The following is a 23,014-nucleotide window of genomic DNA, read 5'->3' as shown; positions in this document are numbered from 1 at the left end:
AAAAGTGAGTGGCTCCCATTGAAGTTAGTGGGAGTAATTTTTGCAGGCGGATTCCGCGTCAAAATCCACCTGCAAAAAACTCTGTGTGAACATACCCTAAGGTGCCAGTAGAGTGAAATCTGCAGTGAAGTGACCACACCTTATTCTAAGGTGGGAAATATTAGGAAGGGGCGTCTAGAAAAGTGGGTTAAGCTTTAACAACCTGTCAGTGTAGAATGTATCAGTCTCTTTTTTACATTGTAAGTAGATTGTAAATTCTTCTTCTAAGGGGGTCAGTTCTTAGCAGAATTTTTGCCCCTTGGAATGGTATGTCTGGGTCCCCTCTCATGGTTGGTATAATAACTCAGATGGACACAGCAGATGATATACATATTGTCCCTTTGCAGAACACAATCCAATGGTTGTTGTCCATAGTAACAGTTATAATACAACAGGTGGATGCCCCGAGCAGCAGGCTAGCTGGTCCAGTGAAGTGACCACATTTTGAAAACTGCGCCCCTCAAAGAATTTATTATAGTGCGTAATGAGCATAAGTTTTCCCAGACATTAATGCACAGTGCATGGTGTAAAGTAGATATGTAAGCTGTGCGGAGTACATTGGGTACATCAAATTCCCCACTAGCTTCTAGGTTGGGGGGGGGGGGGGGCAATTCTGGGATGGTCGCTTCCGGGGGACTTTCCCTCGAAGTCAGGTAACCACCGACTGCAGTACAAGAATAGTCCACAGATTCAAGCAATCTTGGGGTGAATAGCTCAGATGATACTGAATATTTTCCTTAAAGTTATATATCTGCTCAGCTCCTCCTGCTCTATGAAACGCTGCCTGTAGGTTTAACAGCATTTTCTTGGTGACAGGTTCCATTTAATGACCACTACGTGGTAACAGTATTGGTTTGGGAGATGTTTTGGACCTGTATTAACATGTATGTAAGGTCCCGGTATCCAGAGTATATACTGTACAAGTAATAATGCCATCCATTACCACTGGGAATACTGCCAATAAATTTACATTAAACATGTTGACCCCATGACTGAAACATTAATACCTTAAGGTGCGCTATTCTCTCTGGACGAGCAGAACAACATCCGCAGGTACCAGTACATACCAGTCCTGCCAGGCTGGTGCAGTCACTTATAGTCATCAGGAAACTTCATATATATAGGTGAGATTATATACAAGATCCAAGAACTGGTGGACGAGTCTGAAACATACTGTAATACTGTAATGTAATATTTGAAATACATTTATTACAAATTAAAAAAAATAAAATCATGAAAGAAATTTAAATACACACAATTTAGGGTTTTGTAAAGGGTTTCCTTTACAAATATATCACACCTGGGGAAAATTTATCAACACTGGCATTTCCTACAATAGTCTTGGCCCCTTTTGTTCTGGTGTGGTGATGCACCCAATTTATTAACATATGTGCCTTAAAAAAATGAAGTGCCCCTCTCCACCCGTGTGTCAGGTACTCAATCTACGACACCTATGAACTGGGGTAGAGTCGCTGTACAATTTACATCAGCCTCTGGTGTAATCTGAATGAATCCGCTGAGCAGATTTTTGCCTTGAAAAGGAAATCCCCCAAAAAACTAGTAAGTTACAATTTGTGGTGAAATAAAAAAGCCATATTCAAAATTTTTTTTACTTTTTACTCCCAGAAAACAGGACTAGCTACTGTAATAAATTCATCCCCATAGAGTTCTTTTATTCTGCATCATTTTCAACAATGAAAAGCTAGTACGGACCTTTGGCTATGAACGGTTAACAAAATATGAGAATCCTAACCAGAACACTTCATAAGCGCATAGTAAGTTGTATTAATGTCCCTGTATGTAGATCTCTTCATTATCTGGTGAATCTTCATCAAAGGTCTCCCAGCTCTGGCTTGCACCATCGTTGCATATTTCGTTAGCTATGGGTCTGCACTCTTTAATTGCATTGATGATGCTATTTAGATCCCAGTGTCCATGCGTCAAGGCACAGTCCAAAGTGAATGGGCCATCCCGTGTGCGGCGCACCTTCGTGCAGACGGCAGAGGATCTTAGTTCTAAGCCAATCTCATGGATTAATTTGCGAAGATACTGCTGAGTCTCGTGCATGCACTGGACCTCTGAATAAAGAAAGGAGAAAGGAAAAGAGGTAATACGGTTCATTTGGAGAAAAATACAAAAAACTAAATATAATTTTAATTTTGTTAAAGGACTTTTCCAACAAATAACTATATATTATATATAGAGAGAATAATTGTCAGACCGATGGGAGTCCTACTGGGACCCTCTTAGATCACGAGAACAAAGGTCTCAGTTTCCTTTGTGAATGGAATGGTAGGGTATATGCTTTAACAAAAAAAAAAAAAAAAAGTGAATAGAGAGGTGGTCATGCATGCTTACTAAAAGAGCATTCAATTAGTCTCATAAAAGTGAATGGAGCTGTGCTCACACATGCTTCATTCATACAGGGTACTCGATGCCCCCATTCTTGTGATCAAAGGAGACCCAAGCGGTTAAACTGCAAGTGAGCAGACACTTACTTCCTATCAGATCCTCCAATGACCTCCTACTCCGCTTTGCTCTCATCCGCTCCCCACATAACCGTCTCCAAGATTTCTCCCGTGCATCCCCCATACTCTGGAACTCCTTACCAAGACACATAAGACTGACCCCCACAATCACAGGCTTCAAGAAGGCCCTGAAGACTCATCTGAATAGTGAGTAGGAAGGCCTACAACCTCCAATAGCACTATCACCGCACTGCCATCTTAACTGTCTCCCCTTCTCCTTCTGTCTCTATCCCCCCTTCCCTCATGGATTGTAAGCCCTCTACCCCACTGTGCCAGTCAGTCATTTTTAGTATTATATCTACCTGTATATTTTGTGTACTGTATGTAACCCCCAAATGTAAAACACCATGGAATTAATGGTGCTATATAAATGATATTATTATTATTATTAATATCCACTGGATCAGGGATGAGTGTGGTTAGTGGGAATACCCATTTAAATAGGTCACACAGGAAAAACCCAAGGTGTCCCTGTATTCCTTTATTCTACACTTGTCTTTTTAGTTTATCTTCAGTGTAGAAAAAAAAACATTCGAACCTTACCTAAAGTGAAGTTAGGTGGGGTAAACTCAACACATCGTAGTCCAAGTACGATAGGTGGGGACTTCGCCTTGGGCCGGAGTTGGCCTCGTACTGCCATCTCATATGCCTCCTGACTCTTTAAATCCACATGGCTGTGCCTAGAATAGAGGTTACCAAGGAGGGTGAAGGTCACTTCAAATTTGTGGTGTAATATAAAAGGTGGTGAGATTCACAGCTTTTCTGCACTACCAAGAGCACAGTATAAGCTATTCAAGGAAAAAACTAAGGGAGATATTAATAGTTAAAGACACAGATAGGATTGTGAGCTTTACATGCAACAGTTTGAGGTGGTAGGTTGTATAAAATGGAGGTACAACTATCTCTATTTCCCCGTCAAGTGTTAAGTGTATACCATCTCTATAAGCAGAGATTGATCACAACGCTTAATTTTTTTTTGCTAGCTAAGGAAAAATTCAGCATCGGGCTCCCATTGAAATCAATGGAGACTGGTTTCAGGCGGAATTTGGAGCGGATTTTGAGACAGAATCCACCTCTAATTCAGCACCAAATTCCACTATGTGAACATACTGTTACATTTTAAACCCAAAGTAATGTTATATACATCTACACAAACACAAATAACCTAGAATTAGAACAGTCAGGAGATCCATTGAAAATGTAAGAGATCAAATGAAGAAAAAAAAAAAAGTAAATGAAAAAGCATTTTCCAACCAACTACATTACATACCATTATGTGTGTGTATAGGTGATATTTTTACATTCTTAGAAAAAAAAAACCCCCATGCATTTAATAAATGATTTGTAAAGTCACATACATAAGCAATGCCTTTTGGTTAGCACCCTGAATCATGGCCAAAACCCGATCTAATCTGTCTCTTGTAATGTGATCTGTGGAGGGAAATAAAAAGTCAATGCTATTTACAATATACTCACATGCCAAAAAGTGAAATATGTAAAATTGCAGCCTTAGGGCCCATTCACACGGAGTAACGTGCCGCGTGACCTGGCACGTATACGCTGTGTGAGATTTTGCGGGCCGTATACGCTCCCATTGATTTCAATGGGAGCGTGGATTGTAAACGCAAAATAACGCGGCGTTTACGATCCATGTGAGTAGGTAGTACCGACTGTTTGGGCATAGTTGGGCACAGAAGGGAAGGAGCGCTATTTTGTTTTTTGGATCGCAGATTCATATGTTTGGTATCTGGTTGCCTATGTCATATTTGCAGAGCCTCTAAAGTACCAGTAAAGTGGAATCCCTTAGAGAATGACCCCATTTTAAAAACTGCACCCCTCAAAGAACTTATTAGGGGGTGTATCAGGCAATAGTATCCTAAACATGACTGCACAGCGGATGGTGAATAGTAGATATGTAAGCTGGGAACACCAAATTCCTCACTATATCCCTAGTAGCTTCTATGTTTGAGGTTGGGGGGGGGTCACTCTGGGGGGGAAGTTCTGGTTTATTTTCCCTTGTAAACTCTAAATCTGGTTTGATCTATCAGGTCCTGATCATGTCTCCGTGGACCCCAGCAGCTATTAGCGCAGGGGCCACGGAGCTCCCGACCCTTGCAGAAACCTGATCCCCATTTTAGAACGGGCCGTTAATTAACGTCGGCATGGCACAGAGCCCAAGCCGCACCGACTTTAATCTACAATTTTTCCTCTAGTCCCCACCATTGCCAAGCAATCAATGCTGTTAATTTTGGTGCTTAGCGACCATGCTTCCTTTAACTCCCTACTGTTCTAAGCGAGCCCTGCTTGAGTATTCAGCAAAGTGTATTAGAGTTCACCCCAAGCAGGGCACATCCGGAGACACTGTTGCTTTATACAGCTCCATGCCCAGACCTGCGATCACGGTCTTATTTTAAAGCCAGGAATCTTGGCTTTAAATAAGACCAAGTTCATGTTTTTAACAAACACAGATTTAGAGAGATACTCGCACCTTCACTTTAACCAGTTTATAGGAGAACACATGCAGCTGTCAGCGCAGGGAGAGGAGAAAATGATCGTTATACCACATGTAAAGCTCTAATTTATAAGTTTTGCACATCAGCAAAACAAAGACAACTTTTCATTAATTTGCACGGCTCTAAAATTGGTTGGACTGGACTTTTAAGGCTGCATTCTAATATAGAGCCAGCCACATTGCTGCCCTGTTTTACTAATATATTTAAGGCTCGTTCCAACAGTGGTGGCCACATGTGAGAAAACACTGCCTACATATGGCTGCCAATAACGGACATTGGCCGACAGTGTGTTTTTCCAGTCCATGCCCCGATGCCAGAGATATCTGTACCATTAATTTCAGCACAGATATCCCTCCACTGACAGAAGGGCCGGCCTTACAGCTCAGCATAATTGGCTATGGACACTACAAGGTTATAGAAGATTACTGTCGGGTGGGGTGGGGGGAGGACTGCGTTTCCTCACCTCTCAGTGATGATGTTAGGTGGTAAGGGCTGCCTTTCTGACAGTGGAGGGATACAGCTGTCGAAACTAAAGGTACTGATATCTCTGGCAAAGGGGGAGCATACCAGCAAAGCTGACAGTGCACTAAATTCAGTGCAAGACCAGCTTTCTAGCTGTATATATATTAACACCAATGTCAGAGAACATAAAAGGTCCTCTTTAATAACATTAGTAAATTAGGAACCAGAACAGAATGGTATTTTAGACTGAAAGAAGCACAAACAAATAGAAGCTTTATAACGTCACATATACATCTCTCAATCAAAGACACTCACTATATGTAGTCTTCTCAATAACTTTTCCAACATCCGAAAAGTCATCTGTGGCTTTACCAAACATACCGGCCACTGTATAGTCCTTTGAAATAAAACAAAAGTGTAAAAGATCTGTCCAGAATGCTAAAAGGAAATCTTTAGGGGCAGTTTTCTTAATAAAAATCAGCAACATTTCCTATTAAAGCACACAGCAAAAATGTTTATAACCCCTTTCCTTCCACTTTAAAAAAAATTGATGAGACACTCACACTTTAAACTGAACAACCAAAAACCATACGTGTTCATACCTTGGTATAATGCTTGTCATACATGTCAGTAAGAAGTTTGTTGCCATTTCCAATTCCAAGTACTAAAAAAAAACCATAATAAAAAAAAATATTCTGAATATAGTTTGGACTTAATGGGACCTTTGTCCTCATTCAACCTCATCTACTATGTTACTTGGTATGTAAGAATATGCACTAAAGAGGAAATGATTTGTTAACACCATCTAAGTTTTTGTTGGAAAGTAAGTCTAAGGGAGTTTATGAGTAGTATTATAGGAGGAATAAAAAGTTATACTATACAGTCTAAAGTTGTATCAGACTGATACCACTCAGCATAAGCCACTATGATAAATTAAGCCCATTTTAAAACTGTCTGAACAGAGTCTGCATAGATCTGCCCTTCTGTGTGCATCAGAAAAGCAGAATGGAGGTCAGTGAGGGGAGCGTAACCTCACAATAAAGCATTCAGTAATATTACACTACACAAAGCCTCATTTTCCTATGGATGAGATAAAGCAATAATTGGAGTGATTCTTTAAAAAGGGGTACAGATTAGGGTTCAATTAGAAGCAGCACCCATCCCAGTGACTGAATTACAACCCTCAGATCAGCAACACAAAAGTCAAGAAGATGACAAGTGCCTCGGATATATGCCACTATATATGCATAGTATTGTATACATTGCCCAAAAAGAAAAGCTGTATTTTGTGTAGTTTTTTGTGGATGCCTAAGTTATTGTACACAGCAAAAAATAAAAAGGATACAGTAGCCCAACGTAGTACAGGTGAATGGGGTTCTATAAGAGTGCTGGTTGGACTATTACTGATCACAAGAACGTTGGTCTTAAGTCCCCCTATTTGAATGGAGTGGTTCTCCTTGGCTTATATTTGGCAGTCCCATACATTTGAATGGAATGTCAGTATGTGTGCTACATTCAAAACAGGAGGAGTCGAGGGGCTCTTGTGATACATGAAAGTCCTAATAATGGGACCCCCAGCAATTAGACACTTATCCTTTATCCCCTAGCAAGCTCTCACCAAACACTCCTGAAGACTTTGTATCCAGTTTGTGCCCCATACCAATCTTCAGGTAAGTGAAGGACGGTCCTTTAACTGTTCAGCAATAAAACACATAGATCATTTCTATATTAGTCATAAGTATAAAGAGCAATATGCTATAGAAAATGTATATTTTGGTACAAACCCAGTGTATGATCAGCCAAGACAGGGACAGAGGTGACAACTTTGGTCAGTTCTACCCCGCTGCTGTCCTCATTACTTTGTGGTAAGAAAAGGATCTTCTGCCGAGGTGGCGACTGCTTGAGGGAGTTCAGCTCTACATGAACAAATGACGTATGGACGTTACTATATCTATTCAGACAATACATCTTACAATGCAGGTATATGAGTGGTACAATAACCACCTGTAATCCCGAAGTACCTTGTAATAGTTTAATCTCTATCGTATCTCGTAAAGATTTCCATTTTGTCCCAGGAGGTTTATAGACCGAAAATATTCCATGTAACATTCGAAATGCTGAAGAAACAGAAAGTGCCATGGCTGTGCATCAACTAATATCCGTCACTAGAAAGAGAGAAAAGCAAAACTGCTTATTTCTAGATATTTATATGTCTCCATTCAAAGTCTACAACACTGAGTGAAAGTATCACGTACAGGTCCTATTTTAATTAAAGTTGGTCTTTGATGCCCCCCCACAGATGAGCTTCCCTGCCACCTCTAGCAGCTGAGGTGAGCAACGTTTCCACTTCACAGGCCTTAGTCACGAAACCTGTTTGCAGCTCAGTCTCATTCAAGTCAATGGGACTGAGCTGTAGTGCCAAACACAGACTCTTAACATTCTATGGCACTTGCTTGCCATTCAGTGTGCCACATTGCTCACCTAGACGCTGTACTCTCTATAAGTAGCTGATCCAGGGTGTTGGAGCCCCACCAATCACTAATACTTAAAGAACACCTATCACCACTTCCACCCATTCCTGTTCTTAGCATCTATTAATAGGCGCTGTTTCAGTGATTTCAGTGCAGTTGGAATTTCTTCTCTAGCCCTCACTGTTTTCTGAGACACAAGCACTTTTAGATTTGGTGCCTGATGTGGTATTTAACCTCAGTAATCAGAGGCAGCCAGTGTCAGAGCTCAGAATCAAACCCCTTGTCTGCTCCTGCCTGACACCGCCCTGCTGACAGTACAGAGACTAAATACTGTATGATCAAAGGCTAAAGAAAAAATTCCAACCGTGCCAGAATCAGTGATTTTAAGAGCTGGACTTGTTGGAGATGGTTAAATGTCCTCTTTAGGTCTCAGAAAATCCCTTAGCAGTGGTATAGACTGAAGAGTCTCTCTGTACCTGATGTCAGATTGTAAGGAAGAGAAAAATCTGCACAATCCCTTTAAAAAGAGGTTTTGATACTGATGACCTATTCACAGGTATGTCCACTAGTAGCTTCTGGGACCCGGGAGCTGCTAGAGCAGGGGTCCTCAAACTTTTTAAATAGGGGGCCGGAGGCAGAGCAAACGCACAGACATCGGGAGCGGTGCCCTCCAATAGGTAAAGTGACGTGCGCTCCATGGCCTGGCCCGAGCTCCCCAGGAGCTTCATTATAAATGCACGCCTGCCAGCGTTGTTGGCAGGGCCAGACAGAAGTGCTTGGCGGGCCGCATGTGGCCCTCGGGCCGCAGTTTGAGGACCCCTGTGCTAGAGGGTCTGGGTGTCACAGGCCAACAGATACTGATGACCTGCCCTGTGGATAAGTCATTGGTATGTAAATTAGATTTGTGGACAGACAATCCCTTTAATGGGGCTACAGCGCCTCTCCTATTACATGAACAGGGCAGAGCTGTTTCCACTCCCTGTCCACTACATCAGCTTCCAAGAAGATGTGAGGTATCTGCGGTATTTGTGTCTGTATTTGGGGTTGCAAAATCACTTTAGGCTGAGGACCCACGTTGCGGAAACGCTGATTTTTTTTGTTGCGGATCATACTGTAACTCTTTGAGCCAAAGAATTGTCACTAAAGGAATGGGAAATATATAGGAAGTTTTATACCTCTCCCTTCTGCTCAATCCACTCCTGGGTATGGCTAAAAAAAAAAAAAAAAAAATGCAGCAAAATGTAAACAATAAAGCTGCGCAATGTGGGGCTTCAGCCTTATAGAGGAACGGTCTGCTCTACTTACACATGCACTGGTAAATAATCTGTATTCTGCAACATGTAATACTAGAACATCCTGCCTTACTATGTTGTGCTGTTTCTCTGCTGGCATGTTTACCAGTCATTTCTAGGAGGAATAACCGAGGACCTGCACAGCATGGACACCCCATCATGGTTGTTTGAGTACTATAAGTATTTACACAGTCTGACAAGTCCACATCATGACCACTCACACCATACAGTCACAGCTCTCCCCAGATCTCCATTACAGATGTCACTTCTCTCTCCATGCCTCCCATGGCAGCAGCCATTAGCTTCCGCTTTCCATAAGTTCACATAGAGGCCAAAGGCTTACAACAAGGAAATTAAGCTTCCGGGTCACGTTAAAAACCACGCCTATCAAGCTTCTCCTTGCACATGTGACACGGTCCACCAATGGCTTGAGAGGAGGAATCTAGCGTTGCCGGGCGGAGGCGGGGCTTCTGTGAGCGCTGTAATGTGACGTCATGACAGGGGGCGTGTTTTCGGAGCAGCGCGGTGGTTAGGCGGGACGGGAAAAAGTTAGAGAGGGGCAAAGGTCGCCGCGCATGTCTTTTCCGCTGGCCGGCTGAGAACATGGAGAGGAAAGTGCTCGCGCTGCAGGCTCGTAAGAAACGCGCTAAAGCCAAAAAGCTTCCTAAGAAACCGGCAGACACAGCTCAGCCGCGCAACTCTGCCCCCGACCCGCCCGCAGACGATCCACCGGAGGAAGAAGAGGAGGAGATCCTGGGCAGTGATGACGAGGAGCAGGAAGACCCCTACGATTACTGCAAAGGCGGCTATCACCGGGTGAATATCGGGGACCTGTTCAATAACCGCTACCACGTGATACGGAAGCTCGGATGGGGCCATTTCTCTACGGTGTGGCTGTGCTGGGACATCCAGGCCAAGCAGTTCGTGGCGCTGAAGGTGGTGAAGAGCGCCGAGCACTACACGGAGACGGCCCTGGATGAGATCCGACTGCTCCGAGCCGTCAGAGACACCGACCCTAATGATGGCGGCCAGGACAAGGTGGTCCAGCTTCTCGATGACTTCAAAATCGCAGGGGCCAATGGCTCCCACGTGTGCATGGTGTTTGAGGTGCTGGGACATCACTTGCTGAAGTGGATTATTAAGTCCAACTACCAGGGTCTGCCCCAGCAGTGTGTGAAGAGCATCATCCGCCAGGTGCTGCAGGGCCTGGATTACCTGCACACCAAGTGTAAGATCATCCATACTGACCTGAAGCCGGAGAACATCCTGCTGTGTGTGGATGAGCAGTACATCCGCAGGCTGGCGTGTGACGCCACACAATGGCTGCGCTCAGGGGCACCACCTCCCTCTGGTTCTGTGGTGAGTACCGCACCGCCACCCAAAGCTTCCACCAAGCTGACCAAGAACAAAAAGAAAAAGCTGAAGAAAAAACAGAAGCGGCAAGCGGAGATGATGGAAAAACGGGTGCAGGAAATAGTGGGGATGGAGGTAGAAGATGAAGACGGTGCCCAGGTACAAGACCAAGATCAGGCAGAATCACCAACATCTGCAAAGGAATCAGAACTGACTGTGAATGGACTTCCATCAGAGACGTCTTCTGATAGCCTCAATATTGCCCCATCTTTGTCCTCTGATGGCCTCAATATTGCCCCATCTTTGTCCTCTGATGGCCTCAATATTGCCCCATCTTTCTCCTCTGATGGCCTCACTAATGCCACATCTTTGTCCTCTGAAGGACTCGCTAATGCCACATCTCTGTCCTCTGATAGCCTCGCTAATACCACATCGTTGTCTTCTGATAACCTTGCTAATACCACATCTTTGTCTTCAAACCACCCCGATCCTGGTACAATAGATAATAGTTATAATCCTGCCGACATCGATGGTGATTCATGTCCTCCAAAAAAACCTTCTGTAAATGATGAAGACGAAACATCAATGGCTGACGGAAAGCTGACCGCTGCTGACTTCCTAATAAACCCTCTAGATCCCCAGAATGCTGAAAAAATAAGAGTAAAAGTTGCAGATCTGGGCAACTCCTGTTGGGTTCACAAGCACTTCACTGAGGACATTCAGACCAGGCAGTATCGCTCCTTAGAGGTGATCATTGGCGCAGGATACAGCACCCCAGCAGATATCTGGAGTGCGGCTTGCATGGCCTTTGAGTTGGCCACTGGAGAATACTTGTTCGAGCCTGACTCTGGTGAGAACTATTCCCGCGATGAAGACCACATTGCCCTCATCATCGAGCTCTTGGGCCACATTCCACGCAAACTCATTGCAGCCGGTAAATACTCCAAGGAATTCTTTACCAAAAAAGGCGACTTGAAGCATATTTCAAAGCTGAAGCCGTGGGGTCTGGCCGATGTCCTGAGGGAAAAATATGAGTGGTCTGAGGAGGATGCTACTAGCTTTACGGACTTTTTATTGCCCATGTTGGAGTTGTCCCCTGAGAAGCGGGCGACTGCAGCCCAATGTCTCCTTCACCCCTGGCTGCAGGCATAGAAGCGTTAAGGCATCTGATAGTGACACCGTTCAGTGTGATCCATGTTCAGTTTTAAAGGGCTATCCGTAAACGTGCAGTCGACTGAAAAAAATTGACACCATTAAGACAAAAGGCCGACTGTGAATTCTTTTGTACTGACATATGTTCCTAGGACGAATTGTTTTCAGGGATGTTATTGTGTAACGGTGGATTTCCAGCAGGCTTATTTTATGGTGATAGTGAAGAGATTGTGTATACCCAATTTGTGTCAACCAAGGGCTCCTACCACCAATGTAGCCAGTGGTCTGCATAATGTTGCAGGTCAAGTGCTTGCAGTATTGTGCCGCCATTGGTCATTGTGGGTGAGCGTGGCTTTAGGTATGGTCGTTGTCCATACGCATAGGCTTATCTCCTCATTAGTTAAAGGGGTTATCTAGTTTCTAACAATGATAGCAAATCCTTATAATAGGTCATTACTATTTGGTATGTGAGGTTCTGATACCCGGGCCCCCTGCAAATCTGCTGTTAATGTTTATATGCTGGGGGCCACACTGCTCATTTGCGGTACAAACTGTAGTAGCGACTTTAGGTACTATAGTGCTGCACCACTGAAGTCTATAGAGCTGCACTACTGTACCAAAACCTGTTGTGTGGCTCCCTACATGTATCCCCTACCTCCCACCACACCTGATCTGCAGGGGGTCAGACCCTCACAAATCTAATAGGGATGACCTATCCTAAGGACATTAGGAACTGAATAATTTATTTAACGATCATTGTTTATGGATGAAGCCCTAAAATGACCTCACAGTCCTAACTCTTGTAGAGTTCCCCACTATAAGGAACTTGTTTCATATTTCTACCAACTAAGATATCCATCAGCACAGGAGTAAACAGTTACCATCCCGAAGTTCCTGTTTCCAGTAGCTATATCCGTTTTGTTACCTACTTTATTTTTGCTAGTATTGTGTATGATGATGCTGTGCAGATGAACCCTGCAAGCTTCTGGGACATCTTCAGGACTTTGCTGCATACGTCCACCACTGTGATGTTCCTTTTATATATACATTCATTTGTTTCATGTTCTCCGGTTTCAGAAGTTTCTGCTCCATTTGAAGGTTCTTATATTATTTGTCTCTCCTCTAACCAGAGTACTAATGTTTTTTTTTTTTTGGTATTGTCTAACATAAGTAGAGGGTGCGGTGAGACAATTTAACAGTTTTACATCACATTTGTTCCATATCCAGTTCATGAAACGTTTTCCTCTTCTTTTTGACCACATTTTAATGTGGTGTCATTGTAAGAATTTAAGGAATAAATACAGTTTCCATTGGACTGCCCTAATAGGCTGTAAGCTTTTTTTTGCTCATATACATACCAGCCAAATATTTATACTGCTTGAATTTTGCATTGTAGGTTACAATGGGTCACAGTGGTGCGTGTGTATAAACTTATGCTATTATATGGTGCTCAGACTGTCCCTGGCTACTGCGGGCATATTCGGGGCGGGAGGGGGGGATTTATAAACTCTTCTATGCCGGGTATAGATGTGTAATCAGGTGGCGCACGTTTAGTGCAAGGCCCTTTCTTGTGCCAAATGTGATGCATTCTCATTCTGCGCTTCTTTCACCAATTTTGGCGAATGTGGGCAAGAATGATTCGGCCAGACATATTTATTGTAATTCCTAACTTCTGTAAATCTCCGTTCTAGAACAGGCGGATGCACCTGATTTGTGAAGAGGCGGGAGCCTTTTGATAAATCAGCTGTGTCTTGAGCATGTTGTATCCTCTACTAAGGCCTGGTTCACATTTGCGTCGGTAATCCGTTTGGGGGAGTCCGCATGGGGACCTCCCCGAACAGATTACTAAATGCATTTGCAAGCGGTGTTCAACGAAAGCACACAGACCCAATAGACTATAATGGGGTCCGTGTGCTTGCCACGAGATCCCCACACGAAACACACGGACAGAAAAGTACTTCACAATCTACTTTTCTGTCCGCATGACTCGTGCGGAGATCTTGCGGCAAGCACACGGATCCATTATAGTCCATGGGGTCCATGTGCTTTCACTGCACACCGCTTGCAAATTCGTTTGGTAGTCCTTTCAGTGGGTTCCCATGCAGACTTCCTGAACGGATTACCAAACGATGATGTGAACCAAGGGTAAGATTGACATACTAGCTAAATTTAAAGGGATCCTATCATTCAGATGACATTTTTTCTATGTACCATGTCGGAATAGCCTTAAGCCTATTCTTCTCCTACCTTTCATTGTCTTCTCCGTGCCGCCATTCGCCTACAATCCCGGTTCTTGTCGGTATGTAAATTAGCTCTCTCGCAGCATTGAGGGCAGGCCCCAGCGCTCAGACAGCACTGGGGGCTGCCCCAGTGCTGCGAGAGAACTCTCTCCAGCGCCTCCTCCATTTTCGTCAGGAACGGCCTCTTCGTTCTCTTCTTCCGGCGGTGTCTTACTTTTAGGCCTCGGGCAGAGCAGACTGCGCATGCCCACAGGCCCCGAGAAAATGGCCGCTTACAATACTATGCAAGCGGCCATTTTCTCGTGGCCTATGGGCATGCGCAGTCCGCTCTGCCCACGGCCGGAGGCCTGAAAAGTTACAAGCCACCGCCGGAGGAAGAGGCTGAAGATGACTCTGCTGAAGAAGAGGAGGCGGCGCTGGAGAGAGTTCTCTGTCTGAGCGCTGGGGCCTGCCTCCAGTGCTGCAAGAGAGCTCATTAACATACCGACAAGAACCAGGATTGTAGGCGAACGGCGGCACGGAGAAGAAAACGAAAGGTAAGAGAAGAATAGCCTTTTTTAAGACTATTCCGCCGTGATACTTAGAAAAAAATGTCGTCTGAATGATGGGATCCCTTTAAATTTAGCTAGTATGTTAGTCTCACCCTTGGTTCACATCTGTGTTTGGTTGCAGGAGACATGAAGAATGTTGGCATATGTATAGCATAGAGTTGGGTAGGGTATTACTTTCGTTACTTTCTTAAGTGGCTTAACAAACCATTTAAGGCTGTGGCCACTGTGTTTCCTGTTGCAGATTTTGCTGTTGTTTTTGAGCCAAAGTCATGTATTTAGCGGAAGGGAGGAGTACTCCTTTATATTTCATATTCTCTTTGAAGCCACTCAGGATTTTGGCTTGAAAAAAGCAGTTTTCTGTAACCTAAGGCTGAGGCCACTTGTAGTGAGAAGCAATGACCCTCCCCCCCCCCCCCCTTCCTCAAGTATGAGGCTGTGGGGGAACTGCAGCAACATCTTTGCAGGTAAAATGAATGCAGCACATGTTCTGCAGTATTTTTTATCTGGAGCAGGTTGACGAGATAAAATCACTTTGCTTGGACTGTGAAACGCATAGATGTTTCTGTAATGCATGGCCTTTGCCTATATCAATGCCATACATTGAAATACTGATGGCTATCAATATCAGGTTGTCGGAGTATAACACCAGATCAGGTGACTGAGAGGTGTGTTGGTTTGTGACAACCGCTGTGACCTATTCACTGCTTACCAAACACAGTGCTGTACATTGTACCCTGCCTGTGCTTGGGACTGAAGCTAAATGGGGACTGAGCTGCAGCATGGCCCTATGACAAGTGATGTCACTGGTCTGAGAAGTGGAAGTGGAGCTCACCCAAACTTTCCAAGATTTTCAAACAGCTGATCGGTGGGGGTCCTGGTTGTTGGACTTTACCAGTTTTAATGATCTATGCTAAAGATGGGTCATCAATATCCTAGTCCCAGAAAATCCCTTTAATGTTGGCAGAGTACATACATCATCCTCATACAGATTCTGCTAACGAACAATCAGAATTTTTACTTGTTTGAGTGATGAAGACAATTTACATATAGCTTAAACTCCATACAGGGTAATGAACATTTGCAGGTTTACTTGAAGGTTTATCTGTCTTCAGAAACTATGTATATATATATATATATATATATATATATATTTTTTATCCCAATAATTTTAGATTGGTGCAACTTTGCTAGTACTGTAGTCCCTACTATCTCCAATTCTTTAATATGCACTTGGTAGTTTAGGCAGAAGTAGGGGATAATAGGAAAAGTGTATTACTGCAGGATCAGACTATAAAAGCTTCTGGGTTTTGTGATAACTAGGAGTTTTTTCATAAGTAGAGCACCCCCTTTTTTTTTTTTTTTAAGTGTACAAATTTATTTCAGCTTACCCCCTATCCACAAGATAGGTTGCTAGTTTTCTGGTTGGAGGGACCACACTTCGATCACTACAATAAATGGAGTAGCAGTTTTTATGGTAGTGCTAGAGGAGTACAGTACCGTACTATATCTGGCCGTCGTATAGAGAATGGAGGAAGGGGACCTCTGTTTTCTTAATCAGTTGGGTTCCCAGTGGTCAGATCCCACCCCTTTAAAGTCCACACCATGGTTCAGCTTATACTGAAGGTTTATGGCCATGGGAGAAAGAACGGGGGCGGGAAACGGCATCCGCGTGGGGGACGAGGGTGGCTGCGGGGAGCCAGGAACAGGCGGTAGGTAAAGAGCCTGCGGGGACAGGCGAGGAGCAAATGGGAAAGGGGCACGCAGGCGTGGATGTGGGTGGCAGATGCTAGTTAAAAATATAACACAAAATAAATAGCCCCATGAATATCAATTTAATAATTACAGGGGTTTTCTAAGATTGTTGCCGATGAAATAGCCATGGCATAGATCATCAGTTTCTGAACAGTATGGGTCCCTGGCTCCCACACTGATCAGCTATTGGATGCTGGAAGTAATTTACGAGATCTTCAGTTCCCTGGTGCCATTACTACAGTGTATAGAGCCTTTCGTTGTAGTGGTGGCAATGGGGATCTGCAGCACTGCTTACTGTTCACTTGAATAGTGAAGTCAAGGCCGTATAAGTCTTGCCAGCTGACTGGTGCAGGTGTGGGTGTCAGACCCTGTGTAGACACTGTGTAGATATCGGTGATCTATCTTGGGGATAAGTTATCAGTATTCATTACCCTTGGGTCTTGATTAACCCCTTTAATATCTACTAGACCATTTTAAGGCTACAAGCCCATGAACATATGTATCTACGGGTCTGAGCCCTCCACAGACCCATTAATTTTAGCTAGTGAGCCTGGGCTCCAAAATGGATGAGAATATGACCTGTCCTGTGTTTTACCCTGGGCTTAGGCCTGTGATCTTACATGGGTGTGTATAGGGTCATGGATAATAGTCAGTGTGCAAGCAGCTAAAACACAGCTCTGACATAGCACACGTGTGTGTGCGGAGCCTAATAATGTAATACAACCTACAAATATTAGGAACTATACATGAGCCAAAAACTATTTTATCTTTGTTAATTCATTAAAAGGCTAATATAAAGCAATACATCTCTTATTTGTTGAAAAACTCCTTAAAACTGTATATATACAAGCAATTTATTTATGTGTATACATATACTTTTGCTAATCGGTAATATTGTTTTGATGTGCGTGCGGCTTGTTTGCTTTGGGACAGTGTATTTGCTCCGGGTAAGAACACTTGCGCCATCATTATGGAAGCATAAGGTCATATGATTTCACCATCCTCACAGTTGGGGTTTTACTACGGCCAATATTTTATACCGATTCTTCCTTCCTTGAGGAAGTAACAGTGTGTGTGTGTGTATATGAATCCTGTTTGTGCCCTATATTATATTTATGTTGTATATGTCTTTGCAGGTCAGACTGTTATTTGTATGCGAGCTATATTACAACTTGCTTGTGAATGCACCATTTTGTGGAATTTTTCAAATTTGAGAGATTTGGTTTTATCTCACTGTTAACCCTTTAATGAATTAATAAATATTACTAAAAATTGTGTACCTCTTAATAATCTTGTATGCCACTTAATGAATTTGGTACATTTCAGGAGGTTCAAGAACCAAAAACTAAAATCTATGCCAGCTGGCATGTGTTTTAGGTGTCACTTTTCAGAGGTAAATCAGTTAATTGAATCAAGCCAAGAAGGCCTCATCCACTCTCTGATTCAGAGCTCCAATCAGAGTAAGCCAGTGTCAGAGCTCGGAATCCCACCCCCTTGTCTGCTCCTGCCTGACACCGCCCTCCTGACAGTATAGAGACTAAATAGCACATCAGGCACCAAAACTATCAGCATTGATTGCTTGGGAATGGTGGGGGCTAGAGAGATCAAATCCAACGTGCCAGAATCAGTGGAACAGCAGCTAATGATAATAAAGAATCGGAAGTGTTGAAGATGGTGAAAAGTCTTCTTTAAAAAGGACCTTTCACCACTAACTCCAATTCTTCACATCTGTTACTAGGTGCTACTCCACTGAGTATTTGGAATTTTTCCTGTAGCCCCTTCGTTCCTAAGCAATCAATGCAGTTCGTTTTGATTCCTGAAATGCTACCTAGACTCTGTGTCAGGCAGGAGCAAGAAAGGGGGTGAGATTCAGAGCTCCAAGCAGAGGTGGATAATGTCAGAACTTAGAATCGCACCCTTTGCCTGCACTGGCCCAAGACTGTCCACCTGATAGTACAGAGCCTACATAGTAGATCTGCCAGAGTGGAAGTGGTGAGACTCCCATGGCCGCTACAGCCACTTGCCTTTAGTGGCCACATCAGCAAGCCCAGTGATGGCAACAGGTCTGCACATGTGTCCACTGAGGCCAGACAGACTGGCAGGGCACAGGCAATGTGCTGCTATAACAGAGACTGGGATATGTAATTATGTTTTACACTTGTCCCAGCCACTAAACTAGTGGTCATATTCCTGTAGTTCTGCTGAGTGGGAGCCACATGTTGCAGGCTATTGACTGAGTGCGGGGTGATGGGCACACCAACAGAATGTAGCATGGTGGAAGGTATTTCAACAAGTTCCATGATGTTTAGAACAATACTTCAGCTTTTACCCATGGATTTAACCTTTGTAATGCAGTGTTTGCAGTGTTTTTGGTAGTACTTTATTCCTTGGGTGAGGGGTTACTGCTTTCCTTCATGGAGACCTGAATCGCCAGTGTTGACAATGCCTGGGTTTTAGACAAGGTACCAACAAGTTACATTTTTTTTCTTTCCTAGAAGATTTTTTTTCTGTTGACCTTCTCTGTTATCTCCTGCTCTTTCCAGTTCCTGAACATTTCCAGATATTCTGCTCCAATCATTTTACTATACCCAAGGACGGCTGTTCACTCTTTCTCATTTTAGATCTGAAGGAGCTCAAGCTCTATGGCTACATACACGTATTTTGCATGGAGAAACTATGGTCAGTGGTCATCTGGAGTTCTTCACCACTTCCTGTCCCCTACTGACACATGCAACACCTATCTTATAGAGGACCTTTCATCAGATTGGGCACAGGCAGTTCTATATACTGCTGGAAAGCTGACAGTGCGCTGAATTCAGCGCACTGTCGGCTTTCCCGATCTATGCCCCAGGTAAAGTGCTATCGATCCCAGTACCGTAGCGCTTTACAGTCAGAAGGGCGTTTCTGACACTTAGCCAGGGATGCCCTTCTGCCCAGCAGCGCCTATCGCGCTGTGCTGTGGAGCGGGGAGGAACACCCCCTCCCACTGCTCACAGTGCTCATCCATAGACGAGTATTATCAGGAGGGGAGGGGGGCGTTCCTCCCCGCTCACACAGTACAGCGCGATAGGCGCCGCGAGGCAGAAGGACGTCCCTGGCTAAGTGTCAGAAACGCCCTTCTGACTGTAAGGCGCTACGGTACCAGGACCGATAGCGCTTTACACCGGGCACAGATCGGGAAAGCCGATAGTGTGCTGAATTCAGTATATAGAACTGCCTGTGCCCCGGACCATGAAAGGTCCTCTTTAACATCCTCATTTCTATGTCTCACCAGTAGAGATGAGCGAGTACTGTTCGGATCAGCCGAACAGCACGCACGCATTGAAATGAATGGACGTAGCCGGCATGCGGGGGGTTAAGCGGCCAGTCGGCATCAAAGCGGAAGTACCAGGTGCTTCCATTCATTTCAATGCGTGCGTGCTGTTCGGATCGGCTGATCCGAACAGTACTCGCTCATCTCTACTCACCAGCAGTTCCCCTACTTTGCGATGGCTTTGCATAATTTCCAATTTTTCACACTTCCCTTCAGGCTCGGCACCACGTCCAGTCTCTTTACCAAGATCGTGGCTGCTCTTATGGCACCTCTTTGGGCCAGCTGACTCATGGTGATCTCTATCGGTAAAGGCCCATTCCAGGGAACACTACCGGACTAGCTTGCAGATGTCTGTAGGCAAATCTGGTCCACCCGTAGTGTACTTGCAAGTTTATTTCCATATTAAAGACCCCCAAATGGCACCATTATTGGGGTGAGAGCTATTTTGGATCTGATAGACTTCCTTTAGCAGTTAACAAACCAATGAGACAAAGATGACACATACTTCTCTATGATGGGTGTAACTCGTTTAAACACCTTCAGGCAAATGAAATAATCTTCTTCAATGAAGACTAATTAGAAGTATTTAATCAAACACATTAAACTAATGGAGATTGAAGCAAAGTCATTTGAAATTCCAAATACCCGTGGTATGAATACAGAAATGAAAGCTGAATTAGCATAGAACATAAATATTGGTATGCGTTGGGTATACAGACACATTTATGTAGGTTAACAATTTAGTATTACAATTAGTTCAGCCAATGATGTACGTCATAGACTGGTTATATAGGTTTCCCACAAGGCACAACTATAGTCGCAACATGTCACAGTCGCCAAGGCAGTAACTTGGTCTACTCAGAATCTTAGCTATGGTCAGGGTAAAATGTGACTATATTACAGTCAGTGTATCTGGCCATAATAAGGTTCGGGCCACTCCAGCACAGACCTTATGGTCCAACTCCTCTTCTCCTCCCAGGGCTTGCCATTTTCTTCAGTGCAGAGCTGCTGGGAGAGATTTATTACAACATCTGTATTTGTCACATGGCTGCTGGTTATTGACAATGGCTGGTATTCGTCTGCTGTCATTTTGGCTATTTCCATACTCTCCTGATTTTTGACTCTGGCTTGTGTATTACCGTCTCTCATGCCATGAAGGTTCGGGCGATAAATCCGGCAAACACATCAACTGAATTTCACTTGGCTGCTCCATCGTGTGAATATAGGCATGTGAACCAGAGTGGTGTAGGAATATAGGTAGCTTGTTTACTTGCTGTCTGTTGGTCCCGTCACCTGTGGCTTTTTAGGGAATTGCTTATATAGTAATTCCTAAACACTGAAGCGACAGTGCTTTTTTTTTTTTTTTTTTCAGTTTGCAATGATCAGGTCTTTTTGTGTCTCCACTTTTAGTTAACTCCTTGTTTTGATGACGGGACTTACATACTGAAGGTGTGGTCGAGGGATGTGCCAGCCAATCTATAGCTGAGCAGCCTGTCAATTTGACGCCAGAGTTCATGGACATCCTTCCCGAGTTACTTAAAGGGACTGTGAAAGTTGTTGAAGGTTTATCAGATGACCCAGCTTTATGGCCCGTTACAGTTTCTCATGCTCAAAGATGTGAGTTAGTGAAAAGAAGACCCAAGCAAATTATGGCTATGGTATTGTCAAAGGATAAGTCAAAAACTGTAAGACCCTTTACAGCCCAAAATTTAATTCATAGGCCAAATTCTATGCACTTGGTGGATAAAAGATTTTGTTTCTGCCCTAGTTTGTTTGAAAAACAGGACATTGCAATCTCCAATGATGGCTTTAATAAGTATATCCATAGTCATTAATAAGCATATCCATAGTCATTTAATAAGTATATCCATAGTCATTAATAAGTATATCCATAGTCATTAATAAGCATATCCAAAGTCAATAGAAAGAACATGAACACTCAGCTTCTCATAAGCAGGGATGCAGGTCTGGAGGCATTTGCAGTCCTAAAACAGTTAACTGTGCCAACATGCAGCAGATTGACATATAAAAAGCATAGTGGAGAGCAATCCTCCGCACAGTGATACACATTATCTGCTATTTAGCTGAACGCCACTTAGCTTTCTATGGAAGTACATATAAATTGTACCATCCTAGTAATGGTAATTTTTTCAGTCAAGTGGAATTTCTAGCAAGATATGAATGTTAGTTTTTTTTTTCTTTTGTATTTTCCTGAGTATGGCTATTCTAAATGAGCCCATTAAAGCATACTTCAAGTCATTGCTGAAAGTATTTGCAGCGCTGAATACTGCGGAGTCATTATGGATCTCGCCAGACACATTTCACATTGAACAGCTGTCAATTCGCATCGCCAAATGTGATCAGTATCGGAAGATTTTACAGGTTTCCTTGCAGTTGTAGAGACTACTGGAGAAGCTTTGTGCGATGTTCTCTTACAACCCCTGCAGGACGTACAGCCTAGAGGACTGCGGAGGTTGTAGAAGTCAGTTATGACAATGTCAGTATGAAAGGGAAGAAACAGCCGACAGTCAAGAATTCTATCCATTAACAAAAGAACATTGTACATGCCGGCAGTAGCCACTCTCTGAATCTCGTCCTCCCTATCTCCTTTTGTGGAGTGTTACAGCAACAATATGTGCTCTTCAGTTCATCAACCCAGAAATGAGCGATTTTAAAGAAACACATTACCAATTTAACCCTTAAAATATCCTCTGATACTTGAAAGTATTGACAGTATAAAGGTCCTTTGATACAACCTAAGTGAACATTAGAAATACAAATACCCATGGTTTGCCATGTCTTCTGGGATTGCCCTATTACCCGTCCCTTTTGGGCTGAGGTACAACACCTTACTGAAGATCTCTTTGTTCAGGGATTCCCGTTGGATCCCATGCCTTACTTACTTAAAGGGATCCTATCATTCAATCACTTTTTTTCTACCTAACACGTCAGAATAGCCTTAAAGGGGCTCTATCAGCAAAATTATGCTATTCAGGCACCGTAAATGTTATATTAAACCCCGGTCCCATTTTTAAATAAAAGCATTAAAACATATATGCTAATCGTACCTGAACGTGCACCATGTGCGGGGATGCACGGTGCGACGTCAGCTTCGGGCACGCCTGCCTCTTCTGTCTTCTTGTAGTGACGCCCGCTGGTTCCGAGTCTTCTTCCGTCTTCTTGTCTTCAAATCCCGCGCCTGCGTAGTAGCGCTTCCCTCCGGAGTACTACTGCGCAGGCTCACTTGCCAGTCCCCGTAGAACTACACAAGCGTACTGCGCGCTCGCAAACTGCCATTAAGTAAAATGGCGAGTTAGCCTGCGCAGTAGTGCTCCGGAGGGAAGCGCT

At 43.7% G+C, this 23,014-nt stretch overlaps 2 protein-coding genes across 2 annotated transcripts; one reads left to right on the top strand and one right to left on the bottom strand.

The window, feature by feature from the left end:
• Positions 1 to 1,311: 1,311 nt before the first annotated feature.
• LOC142216248 (pseudouridylate synthase TRUB2, mitochondrial-like) lies at positions 1,312 to 9,647 on the bottom strand. The gene is made up of 9 exons (XM_075283936.1): positions 9,527 to 9,647; positions 7,564 to 7,707; positions 7,327 to 7,458; positions 7,161 to 7,235; positions 6,145 to 6,206; positions 5,858 to 5,939; positions 3,926 to 3,998; positions 3,111 to 3,247; positions 1,312 to 2,117 (listed from the first exon to the last, which is right to left on the bottom strand). Exons 2-9 carry the CDS (start codon positions 7,679 to 7,681, stop codon positions 1,825 to 1,827), a joined length of 972 nt encoding a protein of 323 aa, XP_075140037.1. The 5' UTR covers positions 7,682 to 7,707; positions 9,527 to 9,647; the 3' UTR covers positions 1,312 to 1,824.
• A 170-nt stretch (positions 9,648 to 9,817) lies between these two features.
• LOC142216243 (SRSF protein kinase 1-like) lies at positions 9,818 to 13,260 on the top strand. The gene has a single exon (XM_075283924.1). The coding sequence runs from the start codon at positions 9,909 to 9,911 to the stop codon at positions 11,808 to 11,810; it is 1,902 nt and encodes a 633-aa protein (XP_075140025.1). The 5' UTR covers positions 9,818 to 9,908; the 3' UTR covers positions 11,811 to 13,260.
• Positions 13,261 to 23,014: the final 9,754 nt, after the last annotated feature.

The sequence above is a fragment of the Leptodactylus fuscus genome, chromosome 8 (genome assembly GCF_031893055.1).
Source record: "Leptodactylus fuscus isolate aLepFus1 chromosome 8, aLepFus1.hap2, whole genome shotgun sequence".
In the NCBI taxonomy this organism is placed as follows: Eukaryota; Metazoa; Chordata; class Amphibia; order Anura; family Leptodactylidae; genus Leptodactylus; species Leptodactylus fuscus.
Note: the sequence above shows the minus strand (reverse complement) of the source record. Positions and strands in the feature narration are given on the sequence as shown.

Excerpts from the sequence above, each read along its gene's own strand:
- LOC142216243 (XM_075283924.1), top strand. The coding sequence starts at position 9,909 with ATGGAGAGGAAAGTGCTCGCGCTGCAGGCTCGTAAGAAACGCGCTAAA.
- LOC142216248 (XM_075283936.1), bottom strand. The coding sequence starts at position 7,681 with ATGGCACTTTCTGTTTCTTCAGCATTTCGAATGTTACATGGAATATTT. Across the intron at positions 3,999-5,857 it reads TATTGAGAAGACTACATATA|ATCACATTACAAGAGACAGA; the intron begins GTGAGTGTCTTT and ends TTCCCTCCACAG. Across the intron at positions 2,118-3,110 it reads CCCACCTAACTTCACTTTAG|AGGTCCAGTGCATGCACGAG; the intron begins GTAAGGTTCGAA and ends TTCTTTATTCAG.